Consider the following 23,739-nt stretch of genomic DNA (forward strand, 5'->3'; position numbering starts at 1 on the left):
TAAGAAAGAGTTTATTAATTTGAGCCATGACTATCTTGCTGGATGTAAAAGCAAGCTTTAACCATCCTTTTAATACATTTCGGAAAATTCTAATGTTAAAACTCAGAACTGATATTGGAATTTCAAATCTCACTTTAAGATTAGCAAAGTAGGTTTTAAAAAGTTTGTACTGTTTTTATTCATACTATCTTTTAGTAAACACTGAAGAATTTGTTATTAATATTGGTTTAATTAAAATAGTGGATTTAAAAAAAATACTAGTTAAATGTTTTTACTGAACTATGTATTATTTAAATGTTAACCACCATACTCTTTCTTTTTTCATAAAGAGGTGTGGTTGAAGAGACTTCAAACAGTGCAGACCCTGGTAGAACATCAAATTTTGATAGGTATGTTCATGCCACTAAGATGCAGCCTCAGTCATCAGGATCTCTCAGATCAAACGCTGGAGCGGAAAAAGGCAAAGAGATTGCAGCCAAGTTAAACATTCATCGAGTTCATGGGCAACTGAGGGGTCTTGATACAACGGGTAGGAGTCTACAACATATTTTTCTTTGACATGTATAAATGTAAGAGGATTTTGCAAAAGGAAACATAATTTTTTTTCCTTTGAAGTTTGCTACAATTTGAGTATTTTATCAATATAAGAAAGAGAAAGGTATCTCTGTATATATTGAACACATAGTATTTAACTATTCATTACTCACATTCTGCGCAGGATGGAAGGTAAACTTTGGTGGGAAGGTGGGTGGTATGGCCCCAAATTAGAAACTGCTTCTATCTCGCATCTGTTTTCTTCATGGTATCTGTTTGCTCACTGTAGAACAGAGAGTATGATCTTTATAGTCTTTCTTTCTTTTTAAAATCGTCCTGTAGGCACAGCTTTGTTAAAAAGAATTAATAGTGGTATCAGAAGCAGGTAGTCAGATCTGTAAAATATAGCAGCAATAAGAATAATAGACATGGCTGTGCTTCTTAATAACTTTGAAGAATTTTTAATGAACTGAGGAAATTATCATAGTTGACTGCTACATGAAAGGTGGGAACCAAAGCTGGATTTGTAAAATGATCTCTAAAGAGCTAGAAGAAAACTTAGTTCAGAGGTAAACAAGTTATCTCTGGGTGGTAAATTTACATGTGTTTTTTTTAATCTTCTTTTTGCTTTTCTGTATTCATTAGCTGTAATCAGAGAAAGAAATGAAAAAACAGTAAGATAAACTAAAAATCTCTGCCAGGCACTCAGGATATTGGCTCCCATATTGCATATTGAAAGGGATGGAATTATGGCAATATCTGTGATGAATTGTTATATAAAATATGTTAGCATAAAGCAATCTTTTAGTGAAAGCTATAGTTTTCCTGGAAAATAATGTTTTTCCTAAGGCTAGGTAATTAATTAAAATAATTTTTTATTTTGTAAAATGATGAGAAAGTATTTAAAAATAGTTTACTATGAAACTGAATTATTCAGGAACTTTTTAAGTTTAGATTTTTAGAGTACCCTATAATCTCTCAGAAATGAATTTATCCTGTCTCTGAGCACTTTTCTGTTAATTATGGAATCTTCTTTTCTCCCTCTAACTTCAACATGATTCTGGCGCTTTTTAAGTAGTATGACATTAGGCAGTGCTATTTTAGAAATTGGTTGGTTCATTTGTTTATTTTTCTTTTTGACAGAATACTAAGATATCTTTTAAGACAACCACTGTGCCACATGCTTACGTTATTTGTTGTTTTTAAAAAATATACAAACCTCTGTCTTTAAAAATGGTCATTTTGTTTTCTTTTGATAATAGATATTGGTACCTGTGCCATCACTGCTATCCCCTTTGAGAAGTCCAAAGTTTTATTTACTCTTGAAGAGTTGGATGAGTTTGCTTTTGTGGATGAAACTGATCAGCAGGCTGTTCCAGATGTAACTCGAATAGGTCCCAGCCAAGAAAAATGGGGATGGATAATGTTTGAATGTGGACTTGAAAATTTAACCATAAAAGGTAAGCTTTTTATAAAAATTTCTGCTTAAGTGGGGAACAAATTGGCCACACACTGCTGAAAAGTTTTGAACAATCATGACTTTCAATAACCTGAATCAGCATAGTCAAGCAGAAAGTGTGGCATCTGGGATTATTTACTAGGAGTGGGTGCCCCATCCCAATTGCGTAAGTGGAGCTTAATGAAATTATTGTGTGATTCAAAACTAGCAGAGCATCTAGACATGTAAAATGCCTGAGCAAAGCAGTGCATAGTTCAGAAAAAATTCTCAAATAAAATATAAAGCCTCTTAACTTTTGGAAGTTTGAATCTTTGGAAACTGGATCTTTGATTAGTAGAGCCTTGCCATATACGATGAAAATACTGTAAATCCTTTATTCAGCGATACTGACTTATATTTATTTTCTTTTACATTACTGACTAATACATTAAAATAGGAAGGCTGAATTGTGTATAAGACTTTTAGGCTTAGTTATGTATAATAGTAGTGTATATGCCTATAATTCCTTACCTGATATTGCAATATTATATCACTTTTATAGATAAGGGCAAAGTTTTGGTGAGAAAAAAAATCTTCATGCGATTTTTATTTTTTATTTTTATGGATATGATAGAGTACAGTGTTTTTAATAAATAAATTCTTTCATTTGGATAGGAGGAAGACAGTCTGGTGCTGTTTTATATAATACTTTTGGAACTATGGGTAAAGCTAATGTCACGGAAAGGGGTGGAGTGCTGACATCCAATAATTCTTCTGATTCTCCAACTGGCAGCGGCTATAATACTGATGTCTCTGATGATAATCTTCCTTGTGACCGAACAAGCCCTTCTTCAGACTTAAATGGAAATTCTGTTTCCGATGAACAAGTTGGTGAATTTCTAATAATAATAATGATTTGGGAAAATAAAATAGAAAACTACATACCCAATTCACATTTAATTTCTGGAGTATATTTCCTTGTCTTTCCATGTTGTGGATTTTGCTTAAATGGTAGCCAAGGCATCTTGGTGATTATATTCTACTAGAGCATAATTGCTAAAATGTAGGCACCATATTATAGATATATTTATATCTGTCATAGTACCTAGCATAATATTTTGCTTATGTTAAGTACTTAATTTTATTTGTTGAATTAATGAATTAATAGAATTTCAGAAAAGCAGGCTTTATTTTTATCTTATTTGAAGGATTTTAGCAGAATTCATTTTTTAAATAAACAATTTTGTTATTGGTAGTATTTCATGTAAGTTTAAATATTTTTGTCAATATCTACCTATTTCATTTGGAAGCCTGAAGAACACCTTACATGCAACTCATTTATTATTTTTATTGTATAATTTCATGGTGATGAATATAGTAACAGCAATAATGAAAATATTCAAAATTCTAGACTACAGAATAGTTGTACTACTACCTGATTGGTGACCTTGGGCACATTTTTTTTTTTTTTTTTTTTTTTACTGTCTCCTATGTTTCTGAAATAGGAGTATTATAATGATATTGACCCAGAGTTGTGGAGATTGAAGGAGGCAGTACATATGAAAGACCAAGTAAGAACTTGGTAAATGTTGTTCTTAAACACACATAACACTTCTGATCATTTGGAAATTAGACCAATTGAAGAGGAAAGAAACCACCTTTTAACTAAGAAACGTGTCATGGGTATCTAGTATGCATTGGCAAATCACTCTTGAACCCAGGTTTCTGGGAATTTATTTTTGAAAAGTTTATTTTGATTTGATGCATAGTAAAGGGTTTTAATCACAGTTTTCTTGTGAGGTCTTTGGAAGTATTTGAGAGCTGGGTGGGGATTAGCACTTCGATTAAGGAAATTAAAATATATAGCAGCTGCTCACTGAACAAAGAGCTCGGAAGAACCTATCTGTTCTTTCCTTCTCCTTCACCTTCTAAAATACTTGACAGAAACTCAGGTATCTTCCTGAATCTCTCTGATCCTGTCCTCCTTGGTGGAAGTCCTCGAATTGTGTAACGTTGCTTTCTTTTGGTTCTCTGACTTTTCTTGGTCCATCTCCTTATGCAGTTCATTGTCCTTCATAAATGTGGGTGTCCCCCCATGTTCTGTTCTTGGCTACCCTTCTTGCTCTTTGTCCACTCCCTCACTTGTTTCATTTCCTAGTCCAGGTCCATAATTTGATGACACTGCTCTTTCCCATCAGTTATGCCTTCAGCATCAACCCTTTACTGAGCTTCAGAATTGTATCCAATGGCCTTTTAGATATCATCATTTAGATGTGCCGTAGGCACCAAAAATTCAGTCAGTCTAAAACCAAGGTTTTTGTTACTTTGCTTCACATGTTGTTATAAGTACTTGCTTATTATCTACAAGCCCCTCTCCCGTTTTTTTTTTTATTTGGTGGTTTGTTTGTTTTTTGCGGTACGCGGGCCTCTCACTGTTGTGGCCTCACCCGTTGTGGAGCACAGGCTCCGGACGCGCAGGCTCAGCGGCCATTGGCTCACGGGCCCAGCCGCTCCGCGGCATGTGGGATCTTCCTGGACCGGGTCATGAACCTGTGTCCCCTGCATCGGCAGGTGGACTCTCAACCACTGCGCCACAAGGGAAGCCCCCCCTCTCCCGTTTATTAAAGTTCAAGTTCCTCTAGACTGTCTTCTGTATATTTGTATATGCTCAGTTGCCTGGCTCACAGCCCTTGTCTGAAATCCATGGGCCAGATGTATTTGAGAATTCAGATTTTTTTTCTTTAAAAGAAAGGTAATATGCCGTAGCCCTATATTGCCCCTCTCCCCTTCCCTCTCCCTACTGATAACCACTAGTTTGTTCTCTATATCTGTGAGTCTGCTTCTTTTTTTGCTATATTCACTAGTTTGCTGTATTTTTTAGATTCCATTATAAATGATTAAGACGTGCAAACTATTATGTATAAGCTACAAGGATATATTATACAACACAGGGAATATAGCCAATATTTTATAGTAACTATAAATGGAGTATAACCTTTAAAAATTGTGAGTCACTATATTGTACTCCTGTAACATCCAATATTGTACATCAACTATACTTAAATAAAAAATAAAATAAAGGTAATATGGTGTGTGTATAAGCTACGTAAACTCCTAGTGGAATCTGAGATAGCACTACATCTTGAAATATTTGAATATTTCTACAGCAAGACATGAATGAAAACACCAAGTGGGATAAATAGTCTCTTACAAGTTCATATCAGATTTTGATGCCACAAAAACAGATTTAGATTTTCAGAATGTTGTGGATTTTGGAATTGCAGATATGGGAATGTGGACTTATATTTAGTGCCTGCTGACTTTAAAATTACTAGGGTCTATGGTTCACATGGTCTTGTAACATTTAGGATTTAAAGCTGTTTTGTGGATACTTTTCATTCCTCAGTCATCCCACAAGAAAATGCCAATCTTTTCTTTATTTTGACCAAGAATATCTAAAAATGAATTAGAAACCTATTAAACAGATATAACAGGCAATGGATTTTGTTTGTTTCTTTAATATTATGCTTCTTACCTCCCTGCATTCTGAAGAGTGGTGATTACATGTTTAAAAAGTATTATTCCTATTTCTCAATACAGATTCAGATTACTAGCATCCAGGATAACTAAGAATTTTTTATTGTATAGTGTTATCTATTTGAACATAGGCTATAATAGTATTTCTTATGGCACTTTATTTGGAAGTTTGAAATATTCTATTAAGATAGAATGGAAAATAGATTGCAGTAGGAAGCAGAAGACCTTAATGCTGTCACTCATTCTCCAACTTAATAGTTGTATGACCTTCGGCAAGTCATAAAACTTCTTTCTCTCATCTAGGAAAAGAAACAGTATCCCTAAACAAATGTGACTGAATGAAGTGATCGAGAGAAACACTTTAGTTCTAAGATCTCTGATTTATGGTTCGCTATAATGCAGTGTTTTTCAGACTGTGCTCCCTGGAGCTTCAAGGATCCATAGGTATTTCTCAGAATAAGGATTAGGCTGAGCAAGGTTTATGTTACCTGTTTTATATCACGGTGTTATTATCTGTAGAACTTGATTTGATAGAAAGGTTTTGTTCGTAAAACATTCTGTGCTAGTGGTTTTAAGGGACTATACATTAATGTTTTTGGTACTCTGTTTTATATAGGATGAAGGAGTTGAATCTGATGATTTGAAAAAAGATCTACCTTTAATGCCTCCACCTCCAGATTCCTGTAGCATGAAGTTGACCATCAAGGAAATTTGGTTTAGTTTTGCAGCTCCCACCAATGTGAGATCTCCTGCACATGCATTTTCTAGGTAAAAAGTTTTAAAGATATATTACTATCCCTTGATGTTTCTTTATTTTAAGTAACATACAATTCTGTTTCATGTATTATTTGAATTGTTTTTCTGATATATCTAGTATTAGGGTTGCCAGTTTCTTTTCCATCTTTCCTACTTCATACTTTCTATAGACATTATTCCCAATTTGTTTAACCCTTCTTCTTTCCTAGGGTTTTAGTTTTATTTTTACATGTCACCCTGCCATAAGCTTTTTATATACTCTTTTCACCTCTAACAGACTTTTATATTTTTCTTTATTTTCTGTTATCTATTCTTTGCATTTCCTACTTATATGTTCAGAATTTATCTAGTGGTCAAAAGGAAAGGTAATTTTGCCTAACTAAAATAGCCACTAAGTACAGTAGATATGGGAGATTGTTTGAAATACAAATCTTAACACTTGTTTTTATAATTTTTTTTTTTTCATTTTAAAAGGCAGCTAAACCTTTTAAGCACTGCAACTCCAGCTGTTGGTGCATGGCTTGTTCCCATTGATCAACTCAAGTCATCCTTAAACAAATTAGAAACCGAGGGAACCCTGAGAATTTGTGCTGTTATGGGATGCATAATGACAGAAGCATTAGAGGTATGTCTTTCAACAATACAAGGTATCATACAAAGTTTATTATTGAAAATGATCCCTTATTATCATTGTTGGAAAACATCAGACCTGCAAGTTCTTAATTTCTAGATATCTTTTGTTTGTTGTATCTTTGCTGTGTCATTCTGAATCTGTTGTTTTGCTTTTCACAGAATAAAAGTGTACATTTTCCCTTAAGAAGTAAATACAACAGACTTACAAAAGTTGCCCGCTTTCTCCAAGAAAATCCTTCATGCTTACTGTGTAATATACTACATCACTACCTGCACCAGGCAAACTACTCCATCATTGATGACGCTACAATGGTGAGTTACCGGAATCATATGTTAGCTTTAAAAAAGCCTCTATTCTGTTGAGTAGCCGTTGACCCAGAAGGTTTGAGATGAGTATGGGAAGTCCAAAGGAGAAATGTGGTTAGAAATCCAGGCTATTGACAAGCTTGGGCTCAAATTAATGGCTTGGGAGTTGCCAGCATGAAAGCGTTAGAAGCTGCGGATAAGGATGAGCCTTCTAGGGATGATATGTTGAGTGAGAAACTGGTCAGGGATGGATCCCTGATAAATACCAAAATTAAAGGAGCATGGAGAGGGTGCATAGAGGTACCCAGAGTGCTGAGGAGGGAAAAGAAGAGGTAGAAGGACCAGGAAAGAAGGTTTTAGAAACCAAAGGTATAAAGAATTTCAAACAAGAGAGTAATCATTAGAGTCAAATTTCACAGAAATGTTTAATAAAATAAGGACTAATTAATGATTGAGGGGGGAATATTTAACTGTACGAATAAATACAGTATATCTCTGCACTAGAAAAGCACTATGGAAGCACATGATTAGAGGCTTAGAGCTTGAGGATCTCCCTCTCCTCTCCAAGTTTCTGGTCAATAGAGAATACACAGGAAGCTTTAGCCAAATTAGTCATCAATGTATCAGTATTATTAATGGTCAGTCAAGCTCCTGATAACCTCTAATGAAAGAATCTGGAGTAAATTATGGATTTCATAAAGGTACTTAGACCTGAGGCTGGTATAGTGCTTTCTACTCCCATCCCGTGAATTGAAGACTGGGAGATCCACAGTGCAAGTTTAACTTGCCCGTCTAGTCACAGGCAGGCACTTCCCACGGATGGATGCTGTGCCGGGATATGGTTTCCATGTAAGAGGAAGAAACACAAGATGACCCTCCTTACTTGAGTCTAGGAGTGAAAGGACAGGCTAAGGGGCCTGATGTTGCTCAGAAAGTAAGTGAGGTGATTCCTGCCACCTAGTAAATGGCTCTCTTCAGTCAAAGCTAGTATTCCTAATACAAGGAATTGTAGGAAAGGGGAGAGGAGTTGCATATTTTCTCCTTAGGCTAAGGCTCCAATAGGCAAATTTTCTTTCGTAAAATCATCACCATGTGGAATAAAATATATTCTAAATTATGTAATTCTTACTGATCATATATTTAGGTTTCAAAGCAGTTACAAATCCTTCTGTGTCTGTCATTTAACTATAGTAATTTATTAATTTTTTAATGTTAAAATAGAGGTGGTTACCTAATCTTTGAAAGAAATAATTTCCTCTTTGCTTGATGAATATTCCAGGTAGCACAAAATACATTTAATTCTTCAGTTGAGCAAAGCAGGCGAAGTGCTTTGAATGCTTCTTAAGGAGATTCCCACTTTACACCCCATGTTTAGTCTCTTATTTACCTGGTACTGCTGGGTTGTTTATGATAGAAAGATGCAACATTGTGTTTAGCGATTGAGTTCTATAGTCAACTTGAAATAGTGACTCTCCTGTGTCAATTTGGACAAATTACTCAACATATAAATTCCAGTTTCCTCATCTCTAAATGGGAGTTATGAGATTTAAATGAATAAATATATGCAGAACACTTAAATAGTAACTATTGTTGTTACAGTAAGATTACTCCTAACCATGTCATTGTTGTTACAGAGTGATGGCCTTCCTGCTTTGGTAACTTTAAAGAAAGGTTTAGTTGCACTGGCTAGGCAGTGGATGAAGTTTATTGTAGTGACACCAGCCTTTAAAGGAGTGAGTTTACATCGACCAGCTCAGCCCCTGAAACCTCAGTCAGCTGTGCACTATGATCATGAAGATGGGCTTGGGCTGGACAATGGAGGTGGTCTTCAAAGTGATACCAGTGCTGATGGAGCAGAATTTGAATTTGATGCAGGTAATTTTGTAAATATTTTTGCTAGATACTATGTGCTTGGTAACCTAATACTTGTGATAATTTTAATAATTTTTGTCCCAAATTTGAAATGTCATGGCTTAATTATACAACTATGATTTGTATTAGTCCAAATAAGTGGTAATAATATTGGAATCTTTATACAGACTTGACTTCTAGGTTTAATTTTGTGAAATACAGAAGATTTCTTCTCCTAATCTATCCAGTACAATTAACAGACATCTTTGTATAACTAGAATGTTTTGAATGAAACACATGAATTTCTTTTTGAAATTTATATTTTTATTTGTCATGCTCCCTATACCAGTCTTTTAAAGATTTGAATTTTACCTGGTGCCTGTTTGATTCTGAATTTGTATAATGTTTAGAGGTATGCATTTGGCCCACAATTCTGTCATTATACTGACTGTGCCAGAACATAGGCAGTAGATAATGCATTACAGAAATAGACATGCACACTTAAATGCTTTTTCAAAGGATAATTTTTATTATTATCATGATATATAGTACTCAATGAAAATTTATCTTGTGATATTTTAAAAAAAAATTAAAAGTACCATGGAAAAGGATAGTAGTCTTAAAATTAGAGCTTTCAGAACATTTACATATAATACTTTACCGAGCTTTTAAAAAATAAATTAGAAAAACTTTGTATTTAACAAATAAATATGTTATGTGTAATAGGTTGGATTTTATTATTTAAAAAAATTTCAAGTCTACCCCAAAATTGAAAGAATAGTGCAGTAAACATCCCTTCTAATTATCTGCAAAGGCCTAGGTTAATCTGTGAACGTTTCGTACTTTCTTCAGCATAGTTGAATTAGTTTTTGAACTCTGTGCCATTTGGGTGACATGTGAAAGACTGAGCGGAAGCTGTTTGTTCCTTTCTTGAGACTGAGTGAGAAGACTGGGGTTTGAAGAATAAAAGACAGAAGAGTGAATGTTATAGCAGAGTGCACAATTAGTTTTTCAAGAAATATGAAAAGTTGAGTTTAGTTATACCACCAGGAACATTGGAGTTGTTGTTTCAAGATTATATGATAATCTATAGCCCACTTATTGTTTTGAACTGTTTCAGCCACAGTCAGTGAACACACAATGCTGCTGGAGGGAACAGCCAACCGGCCTCCACCTGGTAGTTCTGGACCTGTAACTGGAGCTGAGATAATGAGGAAACTATCTAAGACTCATACCCATAGTGACTCTGCATTAAAAATAAAGGTACATTGTTGCTGCCTTTGGTTAGAGTTACTTAGACTTACAGAGAAGACCTAAACTTTTGTTATCTCAAATGTAAACATTAGGTATTTGCCCTAAATATTCAAGTAGTGTTTTTATGTTGAAATTAACATGATTAGTAACTTTTAGTTTACACATTTCTTTGAAAATTATATCAACAGTCAGTAATTAATATTGAACAAGGACTACTTTAACTACCAAGCCTTAGGGCTCTCTTTTCAACTTATTGAATATCGTATTCAATAAAAAACAATATTGAAATGTTGATCAGCTTACAGTTATTAGTTTTAATGAGAAGTTTTATAAGTAGTACATGATCAAAATACAGTTTGAGTTAAGCTAGTTTTATGACTTTAATTACATTTTTTTTGTTTTAAGAAATTTAACCAGTGCTTGATAAAATAAGACATATGGATAGCAGAGTGGTTGACTGCCACTCAGGAGTCAGACTGCCTTGGTTTCAATCCTGCCCCTGCCACTTAATTGCTTTGTGACTAAAGTTTTTAACTGCACTGTGTGTCAGTTTCCTCATATGTTAAAAATGGAGATTATAATAGTAACCTCCTTCAGAAGGTTGCTGTAAGAAATAATGGAGTTGATACATGAAAAATGCTTAGAACAATACCTGGCTCATAGTAAGCACTTAGTAAGTTATTTGCTGTTGTTGTGAGTTACTTTTTTGGTAGTTTCCTTTTCTGAGCACTGGAAACAGTAAATAGTTAATATTTTAACTTCCGTTGACAGTCTGGGTATAATCTTAAATTAATAATTAATACCAAGAATCCATTAGGTAAATTGTATTTTTCACTATATTGAAATATAAAATTTCTACACAGAAAAAAAGTATTGTAAACAAAATGGAAAGACATATGACAAAGGGCTAATTTCCTAATGTGTAAAGATCTTTTCCTAATCACTAAAAAGGCACAACCAAATAGAAAATAAAGGCAGTTCACAGAGGAATTCATATACAAATATGAAAATGTATTCTCTTCTAATTAAAGAAATGTAAATGTAAAATAAAATGAGATTCCATTTCCACCTGTCAGGTTGAAAAATCTGAAAGTTTAATAGTATATGTTGGTGAAGATGTAAGAAAACAGACACTTTCATACGGTACTGGGTGGGAGTGTAAACTGGCATAACCTCTTTGAAGAACAGTTTGTCCATTTTTAAATGTAAAATTTTAAATGTAATGCCTTTTAGCAGTATGTCTATGTCCGGGAAGTGATTCTAAAGAAATGAATGCTCATAAATGCTCAAGAACATGAGCACTTATGAGCTCATGAGCACCTCAAATGACTATTTGAGGACTAATAAATTAGTGCACCCTCGTATGGATGCCTACTATGAAGACTTCAAAAAGATAAAGTAGGTCTCTAAGTGGATGTGGAATGATCACCAAAGTGCACTGGTTCAAGTAAAAATAAAGTATAGGACAATATGTATCTGTGTGTTAAAAAAGGATAAATATGTATATGTGTTTATATAGTCAAATTATTTATATAAGGATAGATAAGAAATGGTTAAGAGGACTTCTTGGGGAAAGGGTCTAGCAGACTGGAGCTCAGGAGATACTTTTTATTGACTAGTCTTTTGTGCTTTTGAAAGTTTTATTTTGTGTAAATATTGCTCTTTTAATTAAAACATTTAATTTGATATATATTTTTTTAAAGTTTGGGCTATAGGCTTATTCTATTTCTGCAGTATAGTTACAAGGCTGGGACACTTTTTTTTTTTGCTGTACGCGGGCCTCTCACTGTTGTGGCCTCTCCCGTTGTGGAGCACAGGCTCCGGATGCACAGGCTTAGCGGCCATGGCTCACGGGCCCAGCCGCTCCGCAGCATGTGGGATCTTCCCGGACCGGGGCACGAACCCGTGTCCCCTGCGCATGGGCAGGTGGACTCTCAACCACTGCGCCACCAGGGAAGCCCTTGGGACACTTTAAATTCTCCACCCCTTAATCTGTCTCAGAATTTTTCCTGATTTATAGTTTTTCCAGATGCTCTGATCATATTTAGGTATTTGCTATTTTTTTTAATTTTTATTTATTTATTTTTTTATTTGGCTGCGTTGAGTCTTCGTTGTTGCGTGCGGGCTTTCTCTAGTTGTGGCGAGCAGGGGCTACTCTTCGTTGCAGTGCGTGGGCTTCTTATTTGCAGTGGCTTGTCTTGTTATGGAGCTCGGGCTCTAGGCGCATGGGCTCAGTAGTTGTGGCTCGTGGGCTCTACACTGCATGTTCAGTAGTTGCAGTGCACGGGCTTAGTTGCTCTGTGGCATGCGGGATCTTCCCAGACCAGGGATCGGACCCATGTCCCCTGCATTGGCAGGCGGATTCTTAACCACTGCATCACCAGGGAAGTCCCTAGGTGTTTTCTATAATGCTGTTCTCTCTCAGAAATGTTTTTGAGCATTCCTTTGTTTATGGATTACAGAAGTCCAAAGAATTGAAATTAAAAGTGCTTTGTTTCAGATCTCTGCTTTTCAGGATCTTTCTGTCTGCATGGTCTTTCTTTGTACTGTTTTAAACTGATCTGGAATTCCAGTCTTAGATGTGACAGAACAGATAGAGATTGGACAATTGTGTAATTTTTGATTTTTTTTGCTTTTCTTCAGAGAATTGCTGGAAATTCTTTTTGGTATATTAGAGCTTTACAGAGAATCAGGTCTTAACACAGAAATTATTATCAGAGTACCAAGAAATTATTATCAGAGTACCAAGAAGAGTAGTATAGTATGAAGAATTTTGGGATAGACATCTTACCACCAGACTCCCTCTTCAGATTTTAAAGGGCATTAATCATTGTTAAAATTAAATGAATGATAATAAATGCTGTCCTTTGTATTGTACTGTAGAGTTATAAAACATTATTACATACATTTGGGATTCACCATAATTCTAATAGACACAAACTGTTTAGATAGACGCAGTTGTTTTAATGTAAACAATAACTAGTAATAAAAACAGTGAGTAGTCGTGGTTATCAGTAGTCATTTTTATGTGCATAAGAAAGAGCCCCGTGTTGTTCCTTTTATAGGGCATTCACCCGTATCATTCTCTGAGCTATACCAGTGGTGACACTGCCACAGATTCTCCGGTGCATGTGGGACGTACAGGCGTGCCAGTTAAGGAGAGTCCACGGAAGGAGAGCCTACTCAGCTACCTGACTGGAAGCTTCCCAAGCTTGCACAACCTCCTGGAAGGGACCCCTCAAAGAAGTAGTGCCGCGGTGAAAAGTAGCTCCCTAACGAGAACAGGTATATCCTTAGTTTTGACAATTATAAGCTTACTTCTGTGGGAGATTAAGAAAACGAAAACAGGACTTAACGTTTATTTAGATATATACTTTGGTTGCATACCTAGTCTTTTGTATTACACCTTATCTTTGAGAAAGTATTTTGGAAAACTGTCCTGCTTATAACCTGTTGGTGTCTCATGCCCTTAGTTTGCATTTTTAAATTGCAACATTTGCTATTACTATCAACCTAGGCATGGTGTGGAATGCTGTCTAGGCCAGCCAGCAGTGAATTTTTTCCCATTACGATAGCAATAAATTATTTATTAATGCCTTAATATCCAAATACCAGCATCGTGCAGTGAGTTTAAAGACATGCAAAAGGCAGATAATTTAACCTGACTTTTCAAAAAATAAATCACATTTTCTGCTCCTTAGTACATAAATAATACTATACTCAGTAAAACTTTATTTTCAGGAAACACAATGGCCACTGATATGTTATCTGAACACCCTTTGTTGTCTGAACCATCATCTGTGAGTTTCTATAATTGGATGTCAAATGCTGTGGGTAATCGAGGAAGTGTGGTGCAAGAATCTCCTGTTACAAAATCAGGACACAATAGTCTCCCAACAGGTATTGAGCTATCACGTTATTTTACTTAACCATCTAAGGGGTACATGTGAAGTTATGTTAAAATCCTGTTTTTCAGAGGATGGTTAAAAAAATCTCAAACGTTTAAGTACTGTTTAGTTGAAATTGGCTCATTTATGAAATGCCTTTGCTAATATTGCAATTGAGAGAGTCGTAAGCAGTCTCTCAGTGTTCTTGTGGAAAGGCAAATCTGTCAAATGCGAGATTATATATAATTTAAAGAGTTTAAAACTTCCATTTAATGTGTGTGGTTTAATTTGCAAAACACCAAGAGGAGGTAAATGAAAAAATGCAAAGTATAATTACAGCATCATGTACCTACAATACAGAAGACACTTTCAGCTTATCCAGAGTCCTCTGAGGCATAATGACAAGCATCTATATACTCTTTATACTTAAATATTTACTTAAATATTTAAATCTGAAGGAGTACTAAAAGGAATAAAGTAAGATTCTTGCCCTCAAGGAGGGAAACAAATGAGGAAAATTTATTAATTTTAAAGGAATATTTATATTCCTTTATTTATAAGCAGCAGAAAAACAGGCAAAGGATTCACAAAGAAATATTGGTGGCTATTTCCAGTAACATAAATGAAGCCACTCTTTCTTTCCTATTCTTTGCTATTATTTTGTGTTTTTCCAAATTCACTAGATGCATTTATTATTTCATTGTAAAAATGTGTATATATTTTTTAAAAGAATATGTGAAGTAGCCTTTGAACCGTTACTGAGGGCAGCTGAAATTAATCTGTGTAACAGCTATTGGATCACTTGTAAATTTTCTTCAGACAAAAAATATGAAATTATGAAAAGTAGTTGATATATGACTACTTACTCAGTCCTTTTTTTTTGCCAGTGCATGGACCACTTTTGAATCTGGAACTGATCCTAGTTGTGACTCTTAAGAGTACTAAGACGTGCTAATTCTTAGTATTGGCCCTTGGTTGAGGAAGATAGAAGGATGGTGCTTTTACCAGCTCTCAGCACTTTTCTGGAGCTAGTCTCACTACTTCATAGAGTTTAAATTTCAAAAGAACCAGAAAGGAACATTTCCTCTCTATCACAGGTCCTTTGCCTGGCGAGTTAGAGGATAAGGGGAGTACAGAAGAAAGAAATAGTGCCATTTCATTTTTGTTCCACCTTGGGAAAGCATAGTGGGGAAGAAATTTATATGTGGGATTCTGTGACGCCTATGGCTTTTGTCCTGCTACAGCTGCTTTTTGTAGCCCTGCTACTGTCTATAATTCTGTTCCTCACTGCAAAGCTGATGGGATATCAAATGCTTTTCAAAGATCTTCCAGCCCTAAAGTTTTATATTTTGGAGTGACTGGCTCTAATACATACTTCCTGTACGAGGATGAGTGATATATTCTGAAAATAAAGTTTAATTTCATTTTCTATTAATAAATCATGTCTGTAAAATAACCTGAAAGTGCTGTTTTTTCCCTTCTCAACTTAAATGGTCTGATAATACAATTATAATACAAGTTTCATAAGTTTACTTTGCTGTGCCCCTTTATGTTGTCTTCATTTCCCAGTAATTTAGATTTTATTTTTGAACACTTGCCCTTTTAGGTGTTGCACCCAATCTTCCTACAATACCCTCAGCCTCAGATTTCAACACTGTCTTGTCTAGTGACCAGAATACTTTGGATGGGACACATTCTCAGCATAGCACTAGTCAGGATGATGTGGTAGGTGTAGAAGAAGCCAACCAAGGGTTTCCTGCTGTACAGCTTGCTGATGCTCAGGTGAGCCAGTCTGTTTTTCCCTAATTATAGTGACCTCGCATTGAGCAGTACTTAGCAGCTGGAACCATCAAGTATGTGCACCGTGGAATTCTAGTGAAAATCTTTGTCCTTGCCTGTCTGCCTAAAGCCTTCATGAAAAAAGGAGGAGCCTTTAAAAAGTACATGGGTTAATTATAAATACAAATTAAGCATCTATAGATACTCATTAAACTGAAGAGTGGCATATAGTTAGTTGTCTTGTATAGCAACATTTTTGTTATTTGGAGATAGAGATTGGCAAAATAACATGACTAGAAAGTTAAATTTCATCATTTCCTATAGTCTTTAGTGCTATGTGAAGACTTGAGCGAGCAGTGGGGAGGCATTGAAGATTTTAGAGCAGAGGAGTAAAGTGCCTGGAACTGTACATGTGGAAATGTTATATGAGTAGCAATGTGTTAAATGGATTGAAGTAGAGAAACTAGAGGTGAAAAGATGAGTTAATGAAATAGTTCACACAAGTGGTAATGAAGCTGTTAGCTTAGATGGTTATGGCTTTGATAGGTAAAGGAGAAATATTGTGGAGATCTTATTTAATTGACTAAATGTAGGGAGTAGAGAACAAAATCCTTTGAAATGTACTTTCTAGTTTGAGTGACCAGAAGGCAGGTGGGAGAGTGGGATATGGATATTAAGAGGTGTTATTTTTTCAGGATGAAAGAGACTCGAGCATATTTTTTACTTAGGAGGAATTAGGAAGGTTCTGATCAAAAAAAAAAAAAAAAAGGAAAGGAGGGTAAACTGATAGAGAAAGATTCAGGGAGGGATGAGAAGTGTTGGAATTTAGAGACATTTATAGAGAGAGATACTTTTTGACATAAAAAGTACTTTTTCCCCTGAGAATGTTTGGGAAGGCAATAAGGACAGTTCATAACTGTACAGGTAAGTTTGCAAATTGATAGCCTCAACTTTCTCTCACAATAGGAAGTGATTTATGTTAAGAAATGTGTCAGGCACTTTTAAACTTTCTTGAGATTTACTTCTCTAATACATTGGAGTAGTTTTTAGGGATTCTTTCACTTTTTATTAAAAGAGAGAGAGAGAAAAGAAATATTTTTTATGTCTATTTTGGCCTGTATATACATTCATTGTATTTATTAGCATCCAATACACATTTTTAGAGACAACTATACTATTTTACATGTAAGACTCTAAAATCTACCAGAGACATTAATATTAAGTAATACAATAAAAAACTGTGTAAGGTGATTTAAATATATGGAAAGGTTGGAGTGAGTGTGAAAGAGAGCCCACCAGACTCCCAGAAGGATTGCCTAATAGTGCTGAGGGTCTAGTTATTTAGAACCTCTTGTGTCCTTAGTAGCCCAGCTATAGGAATAGAAGAGGACTGATCCAAAGCAGATGTAGCAAGAAAAATGAGGTGATGAAATGTAATATACAGACTTGGAAGTTGCTGAAAAGGAGTTTAAGGCAAGATTATGGGGGCGGGGGGAAGGAAGTCACATAACTTTGGAACTAAAGCATCGGTTGAGTTATCTGCATGGCCAAAGAAGCCATTCAGAATGATAAACTGGGATGGAAAAGAAAAGAACCAAAATACCAGGTGGGTTTGCAGGATTAACTAAGAGGCATAAGTAGATAACAAAGATTAGGAAAGGTGGAGGATGGTTTGAACCTTAAAGAGGGAAGAGCGTTTCCATTAGGATGAAAGAGCAAATCTAAGAAAGAGTAAACCCAAGAAAGCGTATGCCAAGCAGATATACAAGGGAGAGAAAAATACTCCCTAAGTTTCCAGTGAGGGATGAATTGTTTGAATTCTCTCATTCTAGGCCTCCATGCTTTCACAAGGGTAGCTTGTTTTCCCAAGCACAAACAAATGAGATGATGTAGAGACAAGTGAAAGTGCAGACTTGAGTTTCATTGCATAAATGGCATTTCTCCATTTTGATAGATTTTTTTAAGCTTCAGGAAAAGATCACTAAGTGAGAATGTGCGGTGAAAGAGTTAGAAGGGGGTCAAGGAAAGCACCGGATAGATAGCATCTATATTTAGGATGTGGAAGGAGGAAAAGGAACCATGCAGCAGAGAAGGAGTAGTCAGAAAGATTATAGTGATCTACTATTGCACACATATAGTTGCTTCTATTTGGGTTACCTCTTAGTAACTATGAAGTTCAGTTAACCAGAGATTTAACCAGAGTGATGTATTAATATTTCCATAGCATATATGATACTTAAGTTCTTTGTCAGAAAATGTTATTTTGCAACCAAGTGATACCACTTAAAAATAGACCAGATATTAAAAATATAACATATGAAATGTTTTTATATTAACACAGGAAATTGATAGACTCTTTTGTGAACCTTTTATAGCATATTGTTATGGAAACACAGTAGATATTCAAGCCTTTTTTTTAAAGTAAGAAGTAGAATGATTTAAACTAATTCACAATTTTATTTACCTTGTACTTTCACTTAAGTAGGATCAAGGCATCTTTGTCCTTATGATTAATTTGAAGATGAGTGGCACATAGTAGGTGCTCAAAAATACTGTTAAGTTTTAAGTAAAATTAGAGCTATATTTATAATACAAGGCCTTTTTTTCCCCCATCACACTACAGTTAATAATATGTACTGAGGTAGAGTGTAAGAAAAAAGCCACAGTAAATGATGAATTGTTAAGTTGAGGTAATATAAATGTGTTATGTCTTTTAGGTTGTTTTCAAACCTCTTCTGAGTCATACAGGGATCCAGTCACAGGATGCAATGCCTCTCTGCTACCGAATGTACTTTGGAGAACACCTCTCATTTTCAGGAACTTTGGACTGCCTTAGAGCAGATATTGTGGATTCAGACACAGCCAAAGAGAGAAAAGGCAAAAGAGCAAGAAGGTGTCTTACGTTATGATTGTTTTTATGTAAAATTTTGTACAAAAGTTATAATACCTGTTTTTTTAACTTTGCTTTCTTCAAATGCTGACGCGGTAGTAATTTTAATAGCCTAATGAGAAGATAACTTCCATTTAACAGAAACAGTAGCCACATTTCCTTAAAAACCTGTTGATTTTATCAGTAGGTTATGAGGCCTATTTTTAGGCATATTTTTGTAAGATGTTAGTACGTGTATGAGGGTCAGCCAAAGCACTTATGTTGATAAATACACTTTATTTACTGTTGCAGTAGTTTAATTTTTATGATCTTATGGATTTTAATTTTATATATTATTCTTAGAACTTCCTCCTAACCTCCTTTCTGAGTTGACTTGTAGCAGGTAGTATTTTCTGTTAGGAACAGAGTAGAAGTCATGCTGAGAGTATGGACTTGCTTTTCACAATAGTGTGGTACCATTAACAATGACCATGAAAGCTGAAACGCTGCAGAAGTGACCTTAATGATTATAAAGATTAATGGGGAAAATTACCTTTGTTTTGTGACCTGGAAAAATGTTTATCAAAATATTAAAAAGTCTCTTACTGTTTATTATAAATGTATAGGAAAATGAAAAATATAGTAAAACTAATATTTTGTACATACAATTTAAAACCTTAGAAACATTGAGAATTAAGGTGTTTTATTTCTTTCTTAAAAACTTGTCAAAGGGTAGTTTGTATAGTCCTTACCTTCTTATCATCATGTAACTTAAAACACAGAATGAGCATCTTTTCTGTGCCTTAGCAAACGTCATACGCCATTCTCAGCAGTTTTCAACATTTTACCTTTGCACTTTCAGTGTCATGAAATATCTTCACTAGTTCTTTTTACTAGAAAGGTTTTTGCCAACGTCACTTTCTCTGGGATACCTTCATCCTTTTTGCCATGACCACTTCCTCTTTATGCTAGTAAGTTTGCCTTCTCTGAGGTCCTCTAGCTGCATATCTAGAGTTTCTAGAGCAGTGGAAGTGTCAACGTTTTCATACTCAGTTGTTTTCTTCTGTAACTCCATTTACTTTTCTAAACTTTATTTTTTATTGAGGTAACATTGATTTATAACATTATATAAGTTTCACATGTACAACATTACATTTCTACTTCTGTATACACTACAGCATGCTCGCTGCCAAACATTTGGTTTCCTTTTGTTACCATGCATTTGATCTCCTTTACCCATTTTGCTCTCCCCTCCCTTACCTGAGCCCCTTCCCCTCTGGTAACCACTACTCTGTTCTCTGTATCTGGGTATTTGTTTTTGTTTGGTTTGGTTTACTTATTTTATTATTTGTTTTTTGTATTCCACATGTAAGTGAAATCATATGGTATGTCTCTGTTTGACTTATTTCACTTAGCATAATGCCCTCAAGTTCCATCCATGTTGCTGCAGACAGCAATATTTCATCTTTTTTTATGCTGAGTAGTATTCTGTGTCCATTCATCCATTGATGGGCACTTAGGTTGTTTTCATATCTTGGCTATTGTAAATAATGCCATGATGAATATGGGGTGAATATATCTTTTAGAATTAGTGTTTTTGTATTATTTGGATAAATACCCAGAAGTAGGAAAGCTGGATCATAAGGTAGTTCTAATCTTAATTTTTGGAGGAATTTCTATACTGTATTCAATAGTGGTACACCAGTTTATATTCCCACCAACAGTGTATGAAGATTCCCTTTCTCCACATCCTTGCCCACACTTGTTATTTCTTACTTTTTGATGATAGCTATTCTAACAGACATGAGGTGATATCTCATCATGGTTTTGATTTGTATTTCTCTAATAATTAGTGATGTTGAAAATCTTTTCATACACCTGTTGGCCATCTATATGTCTTCTTTGGAAAAATATCTATTTAGATACTCTGCCCATTTTTAATCATTTTTTAAATTGAGTTGTATGAGCTCTTTATGTATTTTTTGGATATTAACCCCTTATCCGGTATATCATTTGCAAGTATCTTCTCCCATTCAATAGGTTGTCTTTTCCTTTTGTTGATGGCTTCCTTTCCTGTGCAGAAGCTTTTCATTTAGATGTAGTTCCATTTGTTTATTTTTACTTTTGTTCCCTTGCCTGAGGAGGCATATCAGAAAAATCTTGCAAAGACCAATATCAGAAAGCATAGTGCTTAAGTTTCCTTTCAGGAGTTTTCTGATTTCAGGTCTTACATTCAAATCTTTAAGCCATTTTGAGTTGATTTTTGTGTATGGTGTGAGACAGTGGTCTAGTTTCTTTCTTTCTTTTTTTTTTTTTGCATATGACTGCCCAGTTTTTCCAACACCATTTATTGAAGAGACTATCCTTCTTCATTGTTTGTTTATTGCTCCTTTGTCATAAGTTAATTGTGCATATATGTGTGGGTTTATTTTTGGGCTTTCAATTCTGTTTCATTGATCTGTGTATGTTTTTCTGCCAATACCAGGCTGTTTTGATTAATTTAACTTTGTAATATAGTTCAGAATCAGGGAGCATGATACCTCCAGCTTTGTTTTTTTTTTTTCCTCAGGATTGCTTTAGCTATTCAGGGTCTTTTGTGGTTCCATATACATTTTTTGTTCTCTTTCTGTGAAAACTGTCCTTGTGATTTTGATAAGGATTGCATTGAACCTGTAGATTGCTTTAGGTGATATGGGCATTTTAACAATGTTAATTCTTCTAGTCCATGAGCACAGAATATCTTGCTATTTATTTGTGTCTTCAGTTTCTTTCAACAATGTCTTATGGTTTTTGGTACACAGGTCTTTTACCTCCTTGGTTAAGTGTATCCCTAGGTATTTTATTATTTTGGTTTTGATTGTAAATGGGATTGTTTTCTTAATTTCTCTTTCCACTAGCTCATTGTAAGCATATAGAAACAACAGATTTTTGTATGTTGATTTTAAACCCTGCAACTTTCCATTTACTTTTTATTGAATTTCATCACTACAATCTTATTTTGCTTCATTTTCATCTTTGCTGTCCAGATCCCTTTTACTTAACCATTTTTGTAAAATGTCATGTGGGTTTATCACAAGGAGGCAATATAACTACATGCTTTACTGTTTGTGCATGAAATGAAAAACAAATGTGCACTGACCAATCACTGACAGACTTTGACAGAAGTAATGTGGTTGGTCAGTGATCATGATGTATGTCTATTATTTATGTAGTGATTTGTGGACTGAAGAGCTAGCAGCAAGTTTATACTTTATGCAGTGAATTTTAGTTAAAATTTGAACCATGCTGTTGGGGTCTGGTGTTATTTAACTATAAACCATGGTAATTGCATCCATTCACATTGGAATCATCAAATCCAGACACCAAAACATTAATATCTGCTTACACTCCTGGATTAGAGTTTAAAGTCCTGAGTTAAATTTGTATTTCTATTTGCAGTAGCCTACTTTCATGTAAATATATACCTACATATAAATATATATTAATATGTAAAAATATATGTGTATATATAAAAGTGGATGTATACACACATATAGTATATGTATCATCAGATATAATTAGGTTATGCATAATTATATTATATATAATATGATTATATATATTAGATTATATTTACAGCCTACTTATTGGCCTGCTAAATGCCATATAATACTGCTACAGACCAGACCTTCATCTGACCACACTTCCCTTCTTATGTTCCCAAATTCTTTGAGTGACTTTGAACTTACTGTCTTTAGTCTGGCTGAACCTAACATTCCTTTAAATTTTTCTACTATCACACCACCTCTGAGTGCTCTACATTCTTATTACTAGACCATGGTTGGCTTTTATTTCTCAGATCTCCTGTAACTCCACCTTAGATCTTATTTATTAGGAAACTTTTGTCACAGTACACTTTTCCTGGTCATTAATTTTAGTCTTGTCTGGGCTTTTTTTGTAGCACATTGTTCATTCTACTAATTATTGTACCTTACTATTGGGTTATAGTTTCTTATATAAACATGTATAACTTTCCTAGACCATAAAGCCAGAACAGTTATTAAATCATTTAGCATAAGTCCTGGCATGTAGTATGTCCTCATAAATATTGGTTTCCTTATATCTTTGCTGTCTCCAGTCAAGATAGTTGAACATGTTAGGGGCTTAGTAAATATTTAATTTTAACTTTACCCGTGTGGCTGCTTTTGCCTTAAATGACTGCTTCATTATATAGTGAGATTTCTTCCCCCTTTTACTTGAATCTCCTCTAAGACTTTTTTGCCTCACTTACATGTTTTCAGTTCTTGTTTTTGTAGTTTTGGATTATTTTAATCTCTTTTGAGTCTCTCTTCTATATCTTCTAATTCTCAAAATCTGATTTTTCCTTCTCTGATTGCACACTTAGCATCGATTATAGGCTTACTCTAAGCTTGTACATTTTCTTGAATTATACCACAGAGTGGAGTTTTTCTTATTAAATAAGAAATACTAGTATTCATTAAGGAATTATTAGTCTCTAATTATAAATTCTTTAAGTCAAATTGAAAATATCAAAGAACCTTGGAGGGGTTTTTTTCTCCCAATAGAAAAGAATCCTATGTTTAATTTAACCTATGTGACTACACATTCATATTTTACATGGAAGCAGAGGGGAAAATATCTTTTTAAAATTTTGGTGCTTGAGGTTTATTGTTATTAGTAGTTGATTTATGAAAATCTGAGATATTTTGACTTTTTTTTTTTTTTTTTTTTTTTTTGCTGTACGCGGGCCTCTCACTGTTGTGGCCTCTCCCGTTGTGGAGCACAGGCTCCGGACGCGCAGGCTCAGCGGCCATGGCTCACGGGCCCAGCCGCTCTGCGGCATGTGGGATCCTCCCGGACCGGGGCACGAACCCGTGTCCCCTGCATCGGCAGGC

General features: G+C 34.8%; 1 protein-coding gene across 2 annotated transcripts in view; it reads left to right on the top strand.

Moving 5' to 3' along the window:
* The window catches only part of BLTP1 (bridge-like lipid transfer protein family member 1), a 210,715-nt gene that overhangs the window by 108,721 nt on the left and 78,255 nt on the right, over positions 1–23,739 (top strand). For both annotated transcript variants that reach the window (XM_033419363.2, XM_033419364.2), the window contains exons 35-46: positions 330–529; positions 1,797–1,994; positions 2,648–2,859; positions 6,126–6,277; positions 6,740–6,890; positions 7,058–7,210; positions 8,839–9,079; positions 10,176–10,318; positions 13,375–13,594; positions 14,051–14,209; positions 15,803–15,978; positions 18,693–18,868. In XM_033419363.2, the coding sequence (XP_033275254.1) occupies positions 330–529; positions 1,797–1,994; positions 2,648–2,859; positions 6,126–6,277; positions 6,740–6,890; positions 7,058–7,210; positions 8,839–9,079; positions 10,176–10,318; positions 13,375–13,594; positions 14,051–14,209; positions 15,803–15,978; positions 18,693–18,868 (2,181 nt within the window). The remainder of the gene's footprint in view (positions 1–329; positions 530–1,796; positions 1,995–2,647; positions 2,860–6,125; positions 6,278–6,739; positions 6,891–7,057; positions 7,211–8,838; positions 9,080–10,175; positions 10,319–13,374; positions 13,595–14,050; positions 14,210–15,802; positions 15,979–18,692; positions 18,869–23,739) is intronic.

The sequence above is a fragment of the Orcinus orca genome, chromosome 4, assembly GCF_937001465.1.
Source record: "Orcinus orca chromosome 4, mOrcOrc1.1, whole genome shotgun sequence".
Taxonomy (NCBI): domain Eukaryota; kingdom Metazoa; phylum Chordata; class Mammalia; order Artiodactyla; family Delphinidae; genus Orcinus; species Orcinus orca.